This window comes from Gossypium hirsutum, chromosome D12 (genome assembly GCF_007990345.1).
Source record: "Gossypium hirsutum isolate 1008001.06 chromosome D12, Gossypium_hirsutum_v2.1, whole genome shotgun sequence".
Lineage (NCBI taxonomy): Eukaryota > Viridiplantae > Streptophyta > Magnoliopsida > Malvales > Malvaceae > Gossypium > Gossypium hirsutum.
Window position 1 is genome coordinate 54,075,469 of NC_053448.1, and position 19,669 is coordinate 54,095,137.

The window sequence follows — 19,669 nt, forward strand, 5'->3', positions numbered from 1 at the left end:
TAGTTAATATTGAATAATAATTGATCGTAGTTGTTCCGACAACAAATGTGACATATCGTAACTTGGAACCAACAATTGTGTCGAATATGGTGCTTTACAAAAACATCAAATACTAGAATCAATTTGTTTAGTTTGAGGCATTAGGTTATTACATAGGTTAATGGTTTGTATAGATTAGTATTGTGCATTTTATTTGCTTATTTGGATAAATAAAACCAAATAGAATATTAATAAATAGTTGATTTTGGTGAAATGGGTGGCTATGGTTGTGTAGCTGGAAAGATTTTAATAGCATTGAGGAGTGTCGACTTCAGCACAGCAGTGAAGAGAAAGAAGAAAAGAAGAAAGAAGATCCAAGGGCTAAAAATAGAAGGAAGACTTAAAGACTCATAGGATTGACTTGACTGACTCAGCCAGAGTTGACTTGTATATTTCTTTGAAATTTCCCTGTAGTGTGTATTCATGCCATGGCGTGGGGTATACGGTGGAGAAAAACAACCAGTTGCAGCGTCTGCTTTGGTTCCATTCTTCACTTTAAACAATCCAATTTCTCTCTATCAATATTAACATATTATCACGCACGTTCAAAGAAATTACAAAAAACTGACCTAAATATTACATTTGGAAAAAAGAGAGCAAATGACAAAAGGCACTATGTGGCCATCAAAAAACATATTAAAAGCAAAGGCCCAGTCAACACTAACCATGAATATTCCACACGGTTATGAGCTTATAAAACATATCAAAATATTAGTTCTATTTAATTATGAACTAATTAAATATCCAAAGCTTCCTTCACATCCCTCCGCCACAACAATGGCATTCTCTCCCGCCAAACGCCACCCCCACCCCCACCTCCTCTTCTTCACTCTCCTCTCTCTCTTCCTCATCTCCCATGCAAGGCTAACTCTCCACCATTCAGACTTGAAAGCTCTTTCCACCATTGTTAAAAACCTTGGCATCAACGCTCAACCATTCCCTTCCACTAATCCTTGTACCGCGGCCGGAGTTTTCTGTGAGCGAAGGCTCACCCACAACGAAACTTACGTTCTTAAAATCACCAGGCTTGTGTTCAAATCCAAAGGGTTGGATGGGTTTCTGTCGCCTGAAATCGGGAAGCTTACTGAGCTCAAAGAGCTAACTGTTTCTCACAACAATATTGTTTATCAAATCCCCGCCCAAATCGTTGACTGTAAAAAACTTGAAGTTCTTGACCTCAAAAACAATATGTTTGATGGTGAGATACCATCGAATTTGTCTTCTTTGATCCGTCTTCGAGTTCTCGATCTGTCCTTCAATAAGTTTACTGGCGACTTGAGTTTCCTGAAGCATTTTCCCAACCTGGAAAGCCTTTCCCTTGCAAACAATCAATTTTCCGGGAAAATCCCACCATCTATACGTTCATTTCGAAACCTTCGATTCTTCGACTTCTCCGGGAACAGTTTCCTTGAAGGTTCAGCTCCATTGATGAGCAAAGCTGACGAAGCAGCAGTGTCCAGGTACCCCAAACGGTACGTTTTCGCCGAGACTAGGAACTCAACAAGCAATAATGGAGGTCCAGCTTCAGCTCCATCACCATACGGAAGCAGTGAAGCTCCCGCCCCCAGTCCAGTACCATCACCTAAACACAAACACAAAAAAAGTATCAGGAAACTAATGGGATGGATTTTGGGGTTCCTCGCTGGAGGGACAGCTGGCAGTTTATCTGGGTTTGTCTTCTCAGTGATGTTTAAGCTGGTGATTGAAACTGTTAGAGGAAGAGGTAGCGACTCAGGTCCATCCATATTCAGTCCATTGATAAAGAAAGCTGAAGATTTAGCATTTCTAGAGAAAGATGATGGGTTGGATTCACTAGAGATCATAGGCAAAGGAGGGTGTGGGGAAGTTTACAAGGCTGAATTGCCAGGAAGTGATGGCAAAATGATTGCTATTAAGAAGATTATTCAGCCTCCAAAAGATGCAACTGAATTGACTGATGAAGATAGCAAGCTTCTGAACAAGAAAATGCGCCAAATCCGATCGGAGATCACCACTGTCGGTCATATCCGCCATCGGAATCTTCTTTCTTTGTTGGCTCACGTTTCTCGACCCGACTGTCATTACCTTGTGTACGAGTACATGAAGAATGGAAGCTTACAAGATCTCTTGCAACAAGTTTCAGATGGTACAAGGGAGCTTGATTGGCCCGCTCGCCACAAGATCGCCGCCGGAATTGCGGCAGGGCTGGAATATCTTCACATGCATCATAGTCCCCGGATCATTCACAGAGATCTGAAACCTGGAAACATCCTTCTGGATGATGATATGGAAGCTAGAATTGCGGATTTCGGGCTTGCCAAAGCCATGCCTGATGCTAACACCCATGTAACCACTTCAAATGTGGCCGGAACAGTGGGATATATAGCACCGGAGTATCATCAAACACTCAAGTTCACTGATAAGTGCGATATCTATAGCTTCGGGGTTATACTGGGTGTTCTGGTGATGGGAAAGCTTCCATCCGATGAGTTCTTTCAATTCACTGATGAAATGAGCTTGGTGAAATGGATGAGAAACATCATGGTTTCGGACAACGCCATCCAAGCTATCGATCCTAAACTTCAGGGAAAAGGGCATGATGAACAGATTGTTTTGGTCCTGAAAATCGCCTACTTTTGTACTTTGGATGATCCAAAGGAGAGGCCTAGTAGCAAGGATGTGAGATGCATGTTGTCCCAAATCAAGAGCGAAGGTCAAGCCAATAATTAATGTCAGATCATGACGATGCAAGAAGATCAAGAATATTTGAATAATTTTTAGTTTATGTAACGTGTTTTCTCTTTCCAGCATATGATCCTTATGCTTTGTAACTGTAATTGTAATGCTTGTAAGAAATATAATCTATCTGGCTTTTGGGTTGTGCACCTAAATTAGAAATCTTATGGGTCAAATTTACATATTTGTAGTTGTAAAGAGAACAACTCGAAAACATTGAATCAGAACACATGGGTCGCCAATGGGGGAGCAATACCATCGTGAAACATGTTCTTCTTCGGTGCAAAAGCGGCCGTAACTTGAAAATAATGGTGCTAAACCCCGGAACCTTTCCAGGAATATGACAAATATTAAATCAATCATTTCTTCTGGCCGACAAAAGCAGCAAATAACGTTCCCTTTCATGACATGAACAGAATTTCTTAGTAGTTCCCTCTTTAAGAAAAGCTTTGCTTTTCAAGCATTGAAAGGGTAAAATTCAAAGAGAAATTATATTAACAAGAAACCAATTCCATTATTATTATTGCACAAATTAATCAAATTTAGTTAAAATTTTGGGTTATAAAATCACCTTAAAATTGAGTTAAAAACTTAAACAGGTCCACAACATAAAAAAAAAGTCCATGTTTTTTAGTTTAAAGAAGTCCACACCAAGAATCTGGTTTTACCGATTATTAATTGTTTTAGTCAGTTTATCAATTTTCCAGTATAATATATTGTTAAACCGTCTCAACCTGGTTGAACTGGCCGGTCCGTTCTTTTTTACCTGTGAACCTAGGTTCATCTGTAAACCCCTTTCATGAATGAAAACAAAAAAAGTAGCGTGATGAGATCAAGAACACGATCTGTACACTATCAATATATCAAAACAATTACTGTGGTTCACCACTGTATAATCAAATGTCATGTCAACTAAAATCGACCTCGGTCGTATTAAGCCATTAATACTGTAGTAAGTTCATAGGAATAAAACACTTGGAAGATCTACTTGATACTAAAGTACTACTAGGCCAATAAAGTCTACTTGTCTACTACACAATCAATAAACAATACGATAATACTACCTACAAGCCGATGTAGAGAAACTGCATAGATGTCTATCAGTTCCAACAGATTAGTTAGCGAGCTGAACCCTGGTCAGATGTTAAGATACAAATAAAGTTCAATCAGCAGTCTAGTTGAATGTTTCAACTTTCTACAATCAAAGCTGTCGGCAAGACAATCCCAACATCTAGTAACTACAATCAGATAACTCCAGGTCTATGCTTTATTTTCTATTAAACAATAAATAAAGATGATAGAATAAAATGTCAAATATCAGGGATTTGTTTATGATATTGCTCCACATTATGGATCACAATTAGCCAAGTTAGTAAGTAGTACCAACTTGCTTGATGAATGAGAAACCTATAGTATCTTGTGTGGTTTTGGGAATAGTCAATTAGTAAAGCAGAAGAAACAAATATGCAACATCACAATAAACCAGTACACATATTCTTCAGATAAATCAAACTACAGAGTAAAGGAAAGTATGGCATTCTGAATCACCACACTGACCTATATACTATTATGCAACTTCACAATGCAATAGGTTTAATTTCGATCAACTAAGCTTCAATCGCAAAACAGAATTCATCAGGTTCAAGCTATGTTGCTCTGACTCTTCATTTTTCTTTAAAGACCAATATCCAACACCTATGTCCAACTATATTCCAACATCGATATAGAAATTTTAACACGGAAACCTTGAAAATTTTGTAGGACACTTAAAACCCCAGTCCACATAACATAGTATTCTAGTACTTTTCAATTTTCGAACAATTTCTATTTTTACCAATTGGATAAAAAAAACAGCCTAATTAAACAATTTTCTTCCATTTTTCCCCTCATTTGTACAACAATCATACATAAAAAGGAAAAAAAAAAGGGGCATTCATTAATAAGTACCCTTAAAAATCCAGAAGTAATTGAGGAAGAATCCTTTCTAAATGAGTTGGTTCAATCATGGTACTACCCTCAGCTTCAGCAATTGTACCAGCTCGCTGAATAGCCTCTGTGTTCAAAACAAAATTGGGGTTTTATTTTATTTTAAAATTATAATCAAAGTTCTAAAACAAAAAGAAATTTTCGACAAAAAAAAAACCTGTGATAAAAATCCGAAGAAGTTCACAACTCAGCTTCAAGGCATTTGCATTAGCTGCAATCGAATAGAGTAAATAGTTTAAAATTCAGTAACAACAGATCATATTTTCTGTTGATCCAAAACGTTACCGGAAGTGGGTCGATTCTTCTTTGATGTTCCAGCTCCAACCTATAATTGAAGAATCCAAAAAGGATAAAAGAAAGAAAAACAAAAGATTTTACTGAAGAATTTGAATTTGAGAAAATTTTAAAGAAAAAGGAAGGGTACCTCGGAATCTCCGGCCTCAGTGTTTGGGAATCCGTTCCTTTCACGCTCTGGAAGGGAATCAGTCACAAACCCTTAAATCTTTGGAGAGAATAAAACTGGAGGAGGAAAAGGGCGAGAGGGACTTGCAAACCTTGAGCTTTTTTTATCCAAATGTGCTTGAAAATGGCTCTAATTAAATCCTTAAAACAAGGAAACAAAAAAAATGTATCAAACAAATTGATTCTGATAACCCAAAAGTAAGGAAATATTTTGGGAAAATATAGGGATTACTGGTTCGAAAGTGGGAGCTTCATTGTCATCCATGGCCTAAGTGAATCCGCTTTCTGTCTTCTCGCTTCTTCTTTATTTGAATCCTTTTGCTTGGTTAAATTAAGTAAATTTGTATTAATACATCCTATTAGATAAGTGGCAACAGCTAGCCCCTATAGCTCAGTGGTAGAGCGTCAGTCTTGTAAACTGAAGGTCCGTAGTTCGATCCTGCGTGGGGGCATTAATTTTAAAATCCCTCGGGATTTGGGACTCGTAAACCCCTGGCCTTCATCCTTAAACCTTTGAGGGTTCTTCGAATCAAACCTTAAAGAAACACAGCTAAAAATTTGTACCCAAATCCCAACTTTCTTCACTTATTTTTTGGAGTTTCAAGAGTCAGGCTCACTTCTTTGGACCTTTCTTCTATGCAAAAATGGCATATCTCATGCACAAACTCTTCAAAAACAAATCAACTCAAAGATTCATCCTATCTCTCAAAACCCCACAACACCAACATCGACTCTCAAAACTTAGCCCTTCACTTATCTCTCAACAAACCCACCATTTTTCATTAATCCAACCTAAAAATTCCCTTGAAAATGACAAATCTACTGAACCCTTGAAGTTGTACCCAAGTTTCCCGTTTGGGTATTTATTGAACCCCGTTAGCTCAATTGGGTTTGACCCAATGGCTATCATGGAGGTCGAGGAGGGGGAAGCAGAGACTGAGGATGATAATACCGGCAAAGTATGGGCCGATAGTGTGAAGAAGAAGAGGAAGAGGAAGATGAACAAGCATAAATACAAGAAACTCAGGAAGCGTCTCAGGAGAAAAACATAGGCTTTTTCTCTGGTGAGAATTTCACGGAGTAGTTTTATTTCGTGTCTTTTTTTTATATATATAATTTATTCAAATATTTTGGAATTAGATGATCTGGGACTAAATTTTCCCTTCGTATTTTTTTGAACAAAACTTGATTTGAGTTGAGGATAGGAATGGAATGTTTCAGAATTTTCACATCCGATGACAATAAATTAGCTCAGCTGAACTGAGTTAGCTTACTAACATTGACAGGAACGATTACCATCATACAATTTTCAAAGATAATTGCATTCAATGAGTTTGGCATTCGAATCTTAATATCCACAAAATCCTTTTATCTTACCCTCGGACTACGACTTCCTTTGTAAGAACTTGACTATTTCCTTCTCTTGAGAGTGTGCATTGTTGTTTAATTTTTTTTACTAGTATGAATGAATCCTACCTCACATATGGTGGAAATTCTTATCATAGTTGAGTATGAGTTAAGATGTCAAATATCATAGGATAAACAATGAACAATTGACATGAAGTGATTTATGCATATGATATGATTGATTTCTTCTTTATTGGATATGGGACTAGGATTGACGGGAGATGAAAAAGTGTGTATCAGGCAAAATCATTCTCAAATATTGTTGTTTTTCTGATTTTTTTCTTATTTTAATGGTGTGAAGTTGATGTCCTTTCTTTAGATGGATCTCATCCACTTTGGTTTCCCTTTATTCTTTTATGAAACTGATACTTTTGTTGTCAATTAAACTTTTTGACAAAGTTTGTGTTGCTAAGTTAAGGCTATTTAGAAGGTAGCTTGGAAAGAGCTAACTCTTAGGACTGATGCCTGTTGGTCTTCAAGTAGAATGAAGATGGTTTTTGTTAGATTCCATGTTGCTCAGATTCTTCATTTTGTTAGAAGCATTTGTATCCGACAAATATCGGGATATGGGTATGGGGATATAATCCTTCAATGACTATTCAAATACATGGAAAAACTTAGGGGGGGAAATGGGCATACTCCTGTCGGAATATACCCAATCTGACTCTCACACACGAATCCAAGTAACATAGGTTGAATGAGTTAAGAAATTGGTAGAGAATGTAGGTTGAGGCTTCAGGTAATGTAGAATTTCAATTCAGCTATGATTGTCTGTTTTCCAAATAAGGGAAAATGACACACTTGAAGTTTAGCTGATTACACCGGTTGGGTTAATATAGTCTATTGTCTTTCTACTCATGCAAGTTTCGAGTGTTGCTGTCTTACCAAAGGAAGCTAAGCCAAATAAGATAGAATCACCATTGTGAATTCAGCCCTCATTAACCCCGAGTGTCACTGCCTTATCAATGGAAGCTAAGCCAATTAAGTTAGAATCACAATTGCAAATTCACTCCTTGTTAACCCCTTGACTAATAAAAAAAGATCAGATTTCTTTGTTTTTGTGTCCTGGATTAATCTATTCATTCAGTATTTATATACTTGGCATTTGGTGTTTTCTTCATGATTATTTGATTGGTTCTCTCTACTTTCTAAGGTCTTTAAATGTAGAACATTTGGGTTTTGCCCAAAGCAGATTGAGATTGAATTTCAGAATTTGCATGCTCGTCTGTTCTTTGGATTGTGTAACTTGTAAATGACTAGTTTTTTTACTGGTATCTTATAATATACGAAATGATAGTTTATATTTGCCTCTTATTTTGGGCATAAAGCAGACATATTAACATCAAAGTTCATGCCGGGTGGTTTAGACTTTGAGAGGTTTCCTTGTAGAATTTACGAAAAGATTGAAGTCTCTGTTTTTAGCATCCATGGGAATCATTTACCTGCAATTAGTTGATGATTTGAACTGAATCACATATAATAAAGCATTTATATGTGACTTGTTTATTTGTGTGTACAAGTTATTTGGATTGATGAAGAGGTTGGGCATGGGGAATTCCATGATGCTCAGACATGATCTTCAGTGATAATATCAAAACTTACCCTTAATTTCTGTCATCACTTGTATTTCCAGCACAGGCATGCTAAATTTTTTTCTAAGTTTTTCCTATATATTTGGAAGATCCTACCTCCATATGGCTGTTCACGTGTATGTTAGGGATGAAAAAGCACTTTGGTTCTTGTTAACAACCTCTGGAAGATGAGCTTGAATTCTATTAGAATGAATCATGGTTATACACATAAAATACAAAATGGTATGATATTGGTCGAAACTCTTTTATAGAGATGGGGTTAAGGCATTTAAGCACCAAAGTGACATTAAAAGCAGCCAACATTGAATCAATTTTAAAGTAGTCATATATATCCATTAGACTATTCAATGAAAACGTAACAGCTCTGATTTCTTTGTTGGTTACTAGTTTGTCTATATCCGGTGGTGCTTCACTGGATAAAATCTCTTGTGAACAACCACTAACCTTTTCGTCTGCAGTTCCAAGGATGAAGCATAACCAGCTGTAATTCCATTAATAAGTGTAGGGGCTTTTTCTAACAAACTGTAATTCCAGAAGTAAATGATCTCCATTTATATTTATATATGCATCACCCACCGGCACTCCCAGTGAATTATGTATTCAAAAGCCTTCAAATAAAGAAGCAATTAAGCATCGCTTTGTTGATATGTCTAAAACTCATGAAGTTGGAGAAGAAACCTGTGAAAACAATATGTATAATCATTTGTCATGTGATCTCTTTTAAAGCTATTTATTAATATTGTAGATCTCCAACTATATCACCCTAAACCGCTCCAAATTTAATCCATTCACGTTTTAACTACCGATTTAATACACTTTTTCTTTATGCTAAAAAGTTGGATTGAATTCAAACCCTGTGTGATAATACTCACAGTTCATCGACACCATGAAAGATCTATCCTTCTTCCTTTTGAAGAACTCGGTTGGGGCCAAGATGAAGAAAGGGATTCGTAATTTTTGCAATGGTGATGGCTCCACCTCCACTCTTAACCAAAACCGAACCGACCATGGCGGGGCCGGTATTATTACTTCGTCCGACTTGGTCGCTCCGCCATCGGTTGTTGCCTCGAACACCACGGCGCAAAGCCCTCCCACAACGTTGGAGGAGATGATCTTGAGGTTAGAGCTGGAAGAAGAGCTTGCTAGAAAATCAAAACTGAATGAATACTACAGTGAGAATTTTCGAGGTGGTCGGATGTCTTGCGTCAACAACTCCGACATACTACGGTCTGCAAGGAATGCATTGAATCAGTACCCTCGTTTTTCCCTCGACGGGAAAGATTCCATGTACCGATCATCGTTTCGAAACCCTGAAAAAATCAATGGAAGGAACTCGGTTTGCTGCGATCATGGATTGAGAGAAAGGTTTTACAAAGCTTCATGTTTGCCATCAACTTTGGGTGGCGAAACTGTGATTTGGTGCGAACCAGGAGTGGTGGCGAAGCTGATGGGATTGGAGGCGGTGCCGGTGACGATTAGTCGGAGAAAAGATCGGAGTAATAAAAAACTTGGTTCTGTGATAAAGAGACAGAATCTTCGGAGGAGAGGTGAGAGACATGAAATGGAGCGAAGAGTGGGCGTGGAAGAAGATTTCAAGAGAGGTAAGGTGGGTGGTTGTTCCAACACAGGCTACTGTGTGATGAAACCAGTTGTTGTTGGGGCAGCAAATGGTGAAGGTGGATGGCCAACCCGACGTTTCCTTTAGATTATGCCTTATCTAATCCGGGTTATAACATCTAATACCAGTTGTTCTCTTATTTATATCAGAATATATAGATATATAACTCTGGAAATCAATCTTCCTCTTTATTTATCTATAGTTTCTTTTTCTTTCTTTTTTCCCTAAACGATGACGGATTTTGTTACATTGTAAGATATGTCTGGCCAAAAAAAGATGCACTGCAATAACACTCTCTCTCTCTCCTGATTTATTGGAAAAACCTCAATTGTCATGTCATGGTGGATTAATTGGTGCAAGAATTCAACGCTTGATTATAATCGGATTTGTTTTACTTAATAAAAAGAAATTAGTTGTATTAAGCCATTGCTATTTGTGCGAATTAGACATTGTGATATCTTTGTAGATCAAGTACAAAATGTTCCCGTATTAGTTCACGGTGACATCAGCCCCACTTTCGCTACACCTTTAAATTCTTACTAATAAGATGAGATGGATTATTCAATTTTTAGAATATTTCACTCAACCGTTAAATCTTTAACGGCAATTAACTTATACACATCACGTCATGTTTACACATTTATTTTGGTTACCCAAAAAATATATTGCTTTAATAATTTTCAAATTGTACTTGTTTATCCCCTTGTCGAAGGTTTTATTTTTTTCAATATTGAATTTTTAAATTTCAAAAAATTATTGAAAAAAAAATTTATCCCTTGATAGTGTCGATCAATTTTTTACTATAATATTGAAATTAATTAATTTATTCTCTTTCTAAATTTTTAAATTTTAAATAAAATTTTAAAATTTAGAAAGAGGTTAATTTAATTAATAATTTTACAATAACAAATAGGTTAACATTATCAAAGGAAAAAATTTATAACAATTTATGTAATTGATTTTTTTCTTGAAATTTAAATTTTTAATATTGAAAAAAAAGAATTTAGAATTTTTGGCAATGTGATAAATAAGTACATTTGACAATTTTTAATGCATTTTTTTAATTTCTACCAGTTTTTCACTTTAATCCTTTAAAAAATAATAATTTTTTAGTGACCAAAATGAAAGCAACCTAAAAGTTGGATGACCAAAATGAAAATGTGAACATGATATGGCGTGTATAGTTAACTATTGTTAGAGATTTAATGATTGCGCAACTAAAATGAAAGCGTCTTAAAAATTGAGTGATGAAATTGCAAGGATTTCATTTTAGGTGATTGAAAGCACCCTAAAAGTTGGGTGACCAACTATATAATTTACTCATAAGAAATTTACATTATTTTCTCTTTCTTTCTATTATACCCTTATTTGACTTGGACATGTTGCGACCTGAAAAGTGACTTAAAAAGTAACCATGGATGACCCTTCACCTTTCATTATTGACTAGTCATCCAATCACCAGCCACCTACACGCCTCGAACCATAAAGCCAATCATCTTGGGCCACCTGCTATTAATGGGTCTTCCATTAAGCTACCAGTTATTAGCAAGTACGCACTCCCCAATAGAAGACCACTACGGACCACCCTTGCTTGACGACAACCAACAAGAACAAACTTACCACCTAGTCAACCACACGACTGGGCCACCACTCCTATCAGTGACATGGCACCACCAGGCATAGGGGTCTTCCCCTTATAAAAGCCTTAGGCATGAGGATAAAAGGATCCATTCCCTTCCTTTAGCAACCTTAAGCATATTACCTAGCATAAAGTTTTCCTCTCCTATCCTTATCCCCTTCACTCCCCTTCTATACATTGACTCTCGCATGATTTAGGCGAATTGACCTCCTTATTGTCATCACCATCTCTTCTTGTTTCCTCCCTTGTTAAACACCAATATCAACACTTTCTTTAATAATGGACCTTTAAATTATTTTAAACAATTTTTATATTTATAAATGAATAATTTAAATAATAAAATAATAGATTATAGAGAATCAAAAGTATATTAAAATTTATTTATAAAAAAATATTTAACAAATGAATTGTAAAGCGGTGAAGTGTTTATATAAAAATCCTTATGGATATTGGGTTTAATTCCAACGTTTGATTCTTTTTAAGTTGTAGTTTTTAGTTTATATAAACGTGTAAGAATAAAAATATTGTAAAATTATTAATTTATTTAAAAATGGCTTTAAATTGATGTTGAATTGATTTAGGAAACTAAATTCAACAAGAGATTTTATAAATGAAAGAAAAAAAATAAAAAAAATATATTTATAAAAATGATTTATTAATTAAATTATAGATAGAATAGTAAAGTACTTATGATTAAACGCTCGTCATTTTTGGATTCAATCATTCAACATTTGATTTTTAAATTTAAATATTTTATATAAAAATAATAAAAAGATAAAATTATTATTATATTGATATTTTCATGATCGAGTTGACTTAAGATATTAACTCAGTTAATCATGTTTCATACAACATAGAAACATATCATTAAAAATTAAAAATATTTTTATTTAATTTTAATTTTTTAAGTTATTAAATGTGATGAAATTAACAAATAATATTATCATTTTAATAAACAAAAATTATATAATCTATAAAATATTATGTAATATTATATAATTAACAATGGGCCGAGTGCGAAATGTTGAGGTCCGAACCCTTTTTCTTTGTACCAAGCCCGTTTTGTTGTCCAAACGGTGACGGATTCGGAAATCTTGGATTGGATGGATGGTTGAAGTGTGTGGGAAATTGAAAGCGTGCCGGGAAAAGTTTCATTTGCCTGGAAAATACCATCGGATCCGATTTTCCTGGAAAAGTAACTCATCGAACAATTCTCTCTTTTTCTCCATATCGCCTTCATTTCAATCTCTTGCTAAAGCAGTTCCGATTTATGAATCGATTCATCCACCATATAAACTCAGCTAGCTTCCGATGTAAGTCAAATCAATTGGACTGAAGAAATTTTAAACATTCTGTTCTTTGAGCACATGAAAATGTTGCGAACTGATTCAATCCAGTTGAATTATGTTTTCTTTCGTTCAATGTTTACTGAAATTAATCTTCGACATACTAATTGTTCGAAACAAATTTGATGTTCAATCTTGTTTTCAGGTCGCAAGAGGAGGTAGCCAAGCAAGCTATAAAGCACGCATTGAAGGCGCTTAAGAAACGACATTTAGTCGAAGAAGGGGCTCATGCTCCTGCTTATATTGCTCTTTCTCGGCCAATCATTTCCCAGGTTTTCTTTCTTTTTGGGGGGCTTATTTGATCGTTGACGATGTGTTAGTTGATAGTTATAAAAACAAATCTATCTGAAATTAGGAATTGGATGAATCTCTGAGTTTTCATTATAAAAGATAGCCGCTATGCAAATAGCAATGTTAGGTTATTGGTGAATTTTGTTATAGGGTTCGGAATGGAAAGAGAAAGCTGAAAAATTGGAAATAGAACTTCAACAATGTTATAAAGCGCAATCAAGATTATCTGAGTAGCTTGTGGTGGAAGTAGCTGAATCCAGAACTTTAAAAGCTTTTCTACAAGAGAAAGAAACTGCAATGGCTGAATTGGAGAAGGAGTTGACCCAAACGAGGTTTGATGTATCCTTTATGGTTTGGCTTGCAAGGGTGATGCTCTTTTTTTTGGATTTGGAGTTGATTTGAACATTGTTTATTAAGACAGAGATGAATACTCTCAACTAAAAACGGATTTTGAAGAAAAGGTTAGAGCGTTGGAATTAGTGTAGAGCGAGTGCAAGGAACTCAAAGCTCAACTAGAACAACTGACTATTAGAGCTACGAATGCAGAGGCTGAAAATAAGAGGTTAGTTGATCTTTGGATGCTTCAGAAGATGCAGGATGCTGAACGGCTTAATGAGGTATGGAATATTGTTTTCATAGCTACATGAAAACACGGAATAATGTATATATTGATCAGTTGTCTTTGAATGATGAAGAACTGGATTGTTATGTGCTTAACAAATAAAATATATCAAGCATGTGACTCATTAAGAGGTAGTTCATGCAGTAGTTAAGTTAGAACATTATACAATTCTCACCATTGGCATTCTTTGGGACTTTTTCTTTTCAAAATTTGATGGAATAAAGGATCTTAGAACAAACATAAATTGAGAGTTGCATTCCCAATGGATTGCACAACACTTAAGAAAATGGAATAACAAAAATGAAATGGAAAAGAGGGCCTGAAGGATTGTATTTAATCTTTAGGGTTTTGGTGAATATGGCCAATAAGCTATAAAATTAGGTAGTAATGTTTCGATGATTATATTTCTTACAACTTCTTCTAGGTCCAATATTTTAGCATTCATTTAACTTATCACAGTTGATAGAATATTATGAGAAAAACTGTCACTCAGAATGGTATAGCTCAACAGTCTAAAGTTGAAATCAAAATGCCAAATATTTGTGGGGTATGAGGTTTGGCTTCTGCCCCTTGATTTTGACAGAGTATAATACTTTTCAATTTGCCTGCTTTAGATAATTGATATTAGTGGTTACCTCTAGTTTTCCTTTATTTAATTTAGGCAAACGCACTCTATGAAGATATGACTGAGCGGCTTAAGGCTAGTGGTTTAGAGAAACTTGCCCAAGAGAAAGTAGATGGTATTGTCCGTAGAAGTGAAGAAGGTGCTGAGTTCTTTGTGGAATCAACTGTTCCCTCTGTTTGCAAAGACAGGATCAATGCTCATGATGGTGGTTGTGCTTCTATAATGTTTGAGTACAATTCAGTGGGGGGCAGGATCGATCTATTAAAATTTGGAATTCTAGCACTGGATCATTAAGTCATAGTCTTTTTGGCTGTCTTGTTTCTCTCCTTGATCTTGCAATTACACACGACAATAGATCCATAATAGCAGGAAGTAGTTCAAACAACTTGTTTGTATGGGATGTCAACTTGGGACGTGTCCGTCATACTCTCTCCGGTCACACAGATAAAGTGTGTGCCGTAGATGTGAGCAAAGTTTCAAGTCGTCATGTTGTGAGTTCAGCTTATGGTCGCACTATAAAAGTATGGGATTTGCAGAAAGGTTACTGCACTAACACAATAATATTTCACAGCAACTGCAACGCACTTTGCTTCAGCACGATGGACTGACTATATGTTCAGGTCATGTCGACGGGAATCTTCGTTTGTGGGATATCCAGACAGTAAAGTTGCTTAGTGAAGTTTCTGCACATTCACTTTGTATCACATCTCTCTCTCTGTCACGAAACGGAAATGTAGTATTGACTAGTGGCAGAGATGATTCACACAATTTATTTGATATCCGATCTTTGGAAGTTTTTGGTACATTCAGAGCAACCGGAAACAAAGTGGCATCAAACTGGAGTCGCTCGTGTATTAGTCTGGATGACAATAATATTGCTGCAGGCTCTGCTGATGGGTCCATCTACATTTGGTCAATTTCCAAAGCTGACATAGTTAGCACTCTGAAGGAACATACTGCTCCCATCCTGTGTTGTACATGGAGTGCAATTGGAAAACCATTAGCCTCTGCTGATAAGAATGGGGTTGTCTGTACCTGGACATGATCCGCACGGGTTGCGCATGGAACAACTCGGAAAGCTGAAGTAGATGTTTGATACAGGTACATTCATTCGTTTTAAAGCTTTTTCATAAATTTGAAGATCTGTAGTCTCATACAAATGTCTATATATATATATCAAACATAAGCGTCGTAACATAGTTGAAGTGTAAATTATTCAATCATAATTATGAGAACGAAGTTGGAATCAGTTGGGTAGAATTTTAGAGTTCATCTTTGGGATAAAAGGAAGGTGTTGTAGGATTAGAGGAAGAGTTCTTGATGGGATATGAAGCTTCCATTGCTATACCACAGAGACCTTGTTTGTCTTTGATGCCACGTTCCATTCTTATGTAACCTTTCTCACCCCAATCAGGTCCCCATGAGTTCTTCACTATCCAATACTTAGTTCCATCAAGGGTTGTTCCATAGCCCACTGCTGCAACCCCATGGTTCTGCTCTATTCCACATTGTCCAGTGTATACCCCCTGCAGACCGAATTTAGCTAAAATTTATTATGATAGCATTCATTTTTTCTGCAACTTTACAGAGGGATAAAAAATTTGTCCGAGATCTTGAAATCCTTAGTTTCCCATTCAACAAAGTATTGTAGATATAGTATACTTATATTACACTCAAATAGTCTTTTACTCTTTTAACCTGTGCCAAAATAAGTAGTTAGCATTTAACAATATCTAAATGAACTCTTAATATAAATCAACATTGTGGTTGAATATAAGAGCTTGTGTTGGTGAAAAATCAAAAGAGAATGGTTTGATAGACTTATTTAAGAAAAGTGAAATAGTTCAAGAGTCCGTTTAACCTTTTAGCCTTTTAATACTTTTCTTCGGTTCCTCCATATATCAGATCTTGGGAGTCTCATTGAGTACTCTAGTCACTGACCCCGAAAAATAAAGATATTCTGACCTCTACCTTGCCCACCCCACATTTTTTCATATATTATATTAATTTTATAAAACTAAATATCTAGGTACAGGGTGAATTTAATCTAAAACCACCACCCACTTGACCCCAAAAACTTCAGATTCAGTTCCGAATCTGAGGGCTTGGGATATTTAGTCAACCCTACATTCAGATAAATTTACCTCCGAGTAGAATTGGAAATCCGTACCACCAGCATCAATGGCCACTGATACAGGCTGATTTGCAACTGCTTTACGCAGAGCCTCCTCATCATTAACCGGCACGTTCTCGTGCCCATCGATCGACACCACCGGAGAATTCTCCTACACAAAATGGTCAACAGCTTCTCACCGAGTTAAATCAAATCTTAAGATGAAGTATGTTTCCTTTTATCTTAATATTCATTTTACCTTGGAAACGTCGCAAGTGCCTTGTTTAGCGGCGTAAGGATAATGAATCTCTGAAGTGATCCCACCCTTCTTGTTGATGAAATCAAATGCAATGTCCATTAAACCTCCATTGCACCCTTGATTTTCTTCAGTGTCACAGTCTATCAACTCTTGCTCTGATAAGGACACTAATTTATTCGTCTTTATTTGATTAATTCCTTCAACTGCTACAACACTTGAAAATGCCCAACAGCTACCTGTTAACACTTACTCCACATGTAAACATATATATATGACTAGCATCAACAGGAGTAGTTAACAATTTTAGGATCGCAACACTAGGAGAGAAGCGGTTTTTTTTCTGCTTATCCCGATTTTAGCTCAACTTCTATCTATCTATATACTCAAAATCTTACTCAAATTCGATTTTATTTAAGATTTTATCTCTGACTCTAAAAATATATATATTCAATCTTGTTCCAAGATGCAAAGTTTTACTGGATGCTTTATATTATATTAATTTACAAAATTAAATCAAATTCATGTGATAAATCTTGTAAAAGTTAAGGCATGCTAGTTAAAATATATAAAAAATAGTTACGAAATTAAAAGAGAGTTATTTTAGTGAATATTTTGAGACATGTTAGTGTATCTAAAATCATCGTTTAATCAAAAGTTGAGGCCATTTTTAAAATAATAAAAAAAAAAACTGTAAAAGATGGGGTTAAAACACGATGATTCTGATAATTTTGGCAACCTAAATTTCCAGGGTACACAATCAAAATGGATGGCGACGGTGATTAAAAGAAAAATGCATGGTGATGGCGTACCACATTGGCCTTGGTCCTTAACAGCGGTGACAGCACCTCTCTTTCTCCAATCAACGGAGGTTGGGACATTGTTCACGTTTTCATACATGAAACTCCTTGTTCCACGGGGTGTCCCTTGGAACATCCTATGATATCTGATCTTGGAACTGGCATATGCATTTCGAAATTCATGGTTTGTCATGTCTGCAAACTTGTTCAGCTTCAACTTGTAAGGCTTGTTGTCATTGTTGGTGTGGAGCACATGTTTGACATTTTGTTTAAACACGTTGAAACGCTTGTGTTTCTCATCTAGACTCCGAGAAACCATGAGATGGCTTCTCCACCTCTCGTACAAATCCCACAGGCTCTCCTCCGATGCTAAATCCTTGTCATGGAAGTCGAAACTCTCAGCTATTCCGAGCACCAGAGCCATCGCGACCACAACTGATAACACGGCATTAACCGTCTTCATAATTCCGACACAAACAAATTATGGGAATTGGGAGATGTTTAGTATAAAGCTTATATAGAAGAATGTAAGGAGAGGATTGAATAGAAGATAGAGATTGAAAAGTAGGAAGAAAATAAAAAATGAACAAGTTACAGGTTTCTTATGGGCATCAAACAGACAATGGAGGGGTGGGGGAAGATATTAGAGATGAGGTTTTGAGATTAATGGGGGAAAAGAAGTAAGTTTCATGAACAAATTTGAGGTAGACAAGCAAAAGGAAGGGAAAAAGATGCGTCTTATTAATCAACATGCCAAAAAACTTTTGTTGCAACTGCTTTGACATTAGCTCAGAAACTAAACCTAAATGCAGTTTGAGTTGAACCTTTGCAACCAGACCTCATCAATCGTCTCTCTGTGAAAGGCTAAATTCAAATTAGATTTTAAGATGCTTTATTGTTTTTCTTTTTTCTTTTAAACATAAACCATATTGCTCCATCTTTTCTGTTTTTGTTCAAAGTATTTCTCTCCCATATCTTCACTACTTGGAATATAATCCTTCAATTATAGAAATTTCAAAGAAAAAAACAACACATTAATGGTATCACCTTTGTTGAAAGAATTGGAGTTCGAATCTCTCTGACCTCAAATCCAAACTGCCTTTGAAATATAAAATTTGAAAAACAAGAATGTCAATGGTTTTTTAAATCATATCAGTGGTCTGGTTGATTCAAAGTTTTTTTTTCTGACTAGTTTTCCAATTACTTGTCAATCCAACCGGTTCGATCTGGTTCAAACAATATTGAAAAAGGATTGTATTTGTATGAAAGTGTTTATAAATACGATTTTTTTAAAATATTCGGGTTTTTATTTATTTTTTAAAGTTAAATTACAAATTAAAAAAATGAGATTACATCAACTAAACGTGAACCCTAATTATTAATGCTATTTGAACCAAATCGGGAACCAGATCGAAAACTGGTACGAATCGATTGAACTGGCTAAAAAATCGATTGAATCAACGGCCGAACTAATTGAACTAAGATTTTTTTTAAAAATTTTTTAATAATTTTTTCATCGAATCGGTTAAACTAGTAACCTGATTGATTCCACTATCGATCCAATTTAAAAAATTGCTTGAAATGTAATTGAAACACTTAATTACTCCTCTCTTATGTTATGGACAAATATAACTCTTTAAATATATTAGTATTATGTACTTGTCCTAATTTAAATCTGATCATTTATTGGTAGTTTTACAACAAATATTGGATGCAACGTTAGTCTCATCTTCAAAAAGATAATTACCAATTTACATGTTTATATTTACGTAACAGTTGCTTGAAAGTAACTGTTTCCTGGATTGCCCCATTTACTATGGTATTCATCAGTCTACTTCTATTTAATAAAGAAATTCATTTTAAAATTTACGTTAATTTTTTTTTAAAAAATTTTATAAAGAAGGGATTACAAGAAAAAAAAACTACTTAGAATAATCTAACTCCCCCAATAGAAATCTTACAAACATTCACAATTCTTGACTTCCTGAGTGAGTCAATTTGATGAGATTATCAACTTCTTAAAAATGTGATAAATATTTTAATGTAAAATTAGAGATAATAACTAAATAATCCTCCTAATTAGAGCTAAAAAGGTCAAATTATTTTTTAATATATAATTTTTTTATCCATTGGGCTCTTAAAGCATATTTAGTTCTAA

The 19,669-nt window shown here is 35.4% G+C and overlaps 4 protein-coding genes, 1 long non-coding RNA gene, 1 other non-coding gene and 1 pseudogene across 6 annotated transcripts; 5 read left to right on the forward strand and 2 right to left on the reverse strand.

The window, feature by feature from the left end:
- The first annotated feature begins 537 nt into the window (after nt 1–537).
- On the forward strand, nt 538–2,909 carry LOC121224254 (leucine-rich repeat receptor-like serine/threonine/tyrosine-protein kinase SOBIR1). Its single transcript, XM_041107180.1, has one exon. It carries the CDS (start codon nt 640–642, stop codon nt 2,746–2,748), a length of 2,109 nt encoding a protein of 702 aa, XP_040963114.1. The 5' UTR covers nt 538–639; the 3' UTR covers nt 2,749–2,909.
- A 753-nt stretch (nt 2,910–3,662) lies between these two features.
- LOC121224256 (protein MHF2 homolog) lies at nt 3,663–6,473 on the reverse strand. Its single transcript, XM_041107182.1, has 7 exons — nt 5,435–6,473; nt 5,295–5,343; nt 5,165–5,211; nt 5,026–5,065; nt 4,898–4,951; nt 4,702–4,807; nt 3,663–3,887 (listed from the first exon to the last, which is right to left on the reverse strand). Exons 1-6 carry the CDS (start codon nt 5,465–5,467, stop codon nt 4,704–4,706), a joined length of 327 nt encoding a protein of 108 aa, XP_040963116.1. The 5' UTR covers nt 5,468–6,473; the 3' UTR covers nt 3,663–3,887; nt 4,702–4,703.
- On the forward strand, nt 5,583–5,654 carry TRNAT-UGU (transfer RNA threonine (anticodon UGU)). The gene has a single exon. It is a non-coding gene; the product is annotated as a tRNA-Thr (tRNA).
- On the forward strand, nt 6,126–6,927 carry LOC121224257 (uncharacterized). Its single transcript, XR_005921869.1, has 2 exons — nt 6,126–6,266; nt 6,489–6,927. It is a non-coding gene; the product is annotated as an uncharacterized lncRNA (long non-coding RNA).
- Nucleotides 6,928–8,910: 1,983 nt separating this feature from the next.
- LOC121224255 (uncharacterized) lies at nt 8,911–10,245 on the forward strand. The gene has a single exon (XM_041107181.1). It carries the CDS (start codon nt 9,088–9,090, stop codon nt 9,904–9,906), a length of 819 nt encoding a protein of 272 aa, XP_040963115.1. The 5' UTR covers nt 8,911–9,087; the 3' UTR covers nt 9,907–10,245.
- Nucleotides 10,246–12,555: 2,310 nt separating this feature from the next.
- LOC121224258 (autophagy-related protein 16-like) lies at nt 12,556–17,810 on the forward strand (annotated as a pseudogene).
- On the reverse strand, nt 15,453–18,531 carry LOC107946590 (vignain). The gene is made up of 4 exons (XM_016880990.2): nt 17,524–18,531; nt 16,715–16,950; nt 16,487–16,627; nt 15,453–15,868 (listed from the first exon to the last, which is right to left on the reverse strand). Exons 1-4 carry the CDS (start codon nt 17,972–17,974, stop codon nt 15,605–15,607), a joined length of 1,092 nt encoding a protein of 363 aa, XP_016736479.1. The 5' UTR covers nt 17,975–18,531; the 3' UTR covers nt 15,453–15,604.
- Between the last annotated feature and the right edge of the window lie 1,138 nt (nt 18,532–19,669).

What these genes read in the sequence shown, in the direction of transcription:
- LOC121224256 (XM_041107182.1), bottom strand. Translation starts at nt 5,467, where the DNA reads ATGGATGACAATGAAGCTCCCACTTTCGAACCA. An exon ending in CTGAGGCCGGAGATTCCGAG is followed by an intron (nt 5,066 to 5,164) that starts GTACCCTTCCTT and finishes CTTCAATTATAG; the next exon opens with GTTGGAGCTGGAACATCAAA. An exon ending in TCTTCGGATTTTTATCACAG is followed by an intron (nt 4,808 to 4,897) that starts GTTTTTTTTTTG and finishes TTTTGAACACAG; the next exon opens with AGGCTATTCAGCGAGCTGGT.
- LOC107946590 (XM_016880990.2), bottom strand. Translation starts at nt 17,974, where the DNA reads ATGAAGACGGTTAATGCCGTGTTATCAGTTGTGGTCGCGATGGCTCTG. An exon ending in TAAGGACCAAGGCCAATGTG is followed by an intron (nt 16,951 to 17,523) that starts GTACGCCATCAC and finishes AAGTGTTAACAG; the next exon opens with GTAGCTGTTGGGCATTTTCA. An exon ending in ATTTCCAATTCTACTCGGAG is followed by an intron (nt 15,869 to 16,486) that starts GTAAATTTATCT and finishes TTCGGTCTGCAG; the next exon opens with GGGGTATACACTGGACAATG.
- LOC121224255 (XM_041107181.1), top strand. Translation starts at nt 9,088, where the DNA reads ATGAAAGATCTATCCTTCTTCCTTTTGAAGAACTCGGTTGGGGCCAAG.
- LOC121224254 (XM_041107180.1), top strand. Translation starts at nt 640, where the DNA reads ATGACAAAAGGCACTATGTGGCCATCAAAAAACATATTAAAAGCAAAG.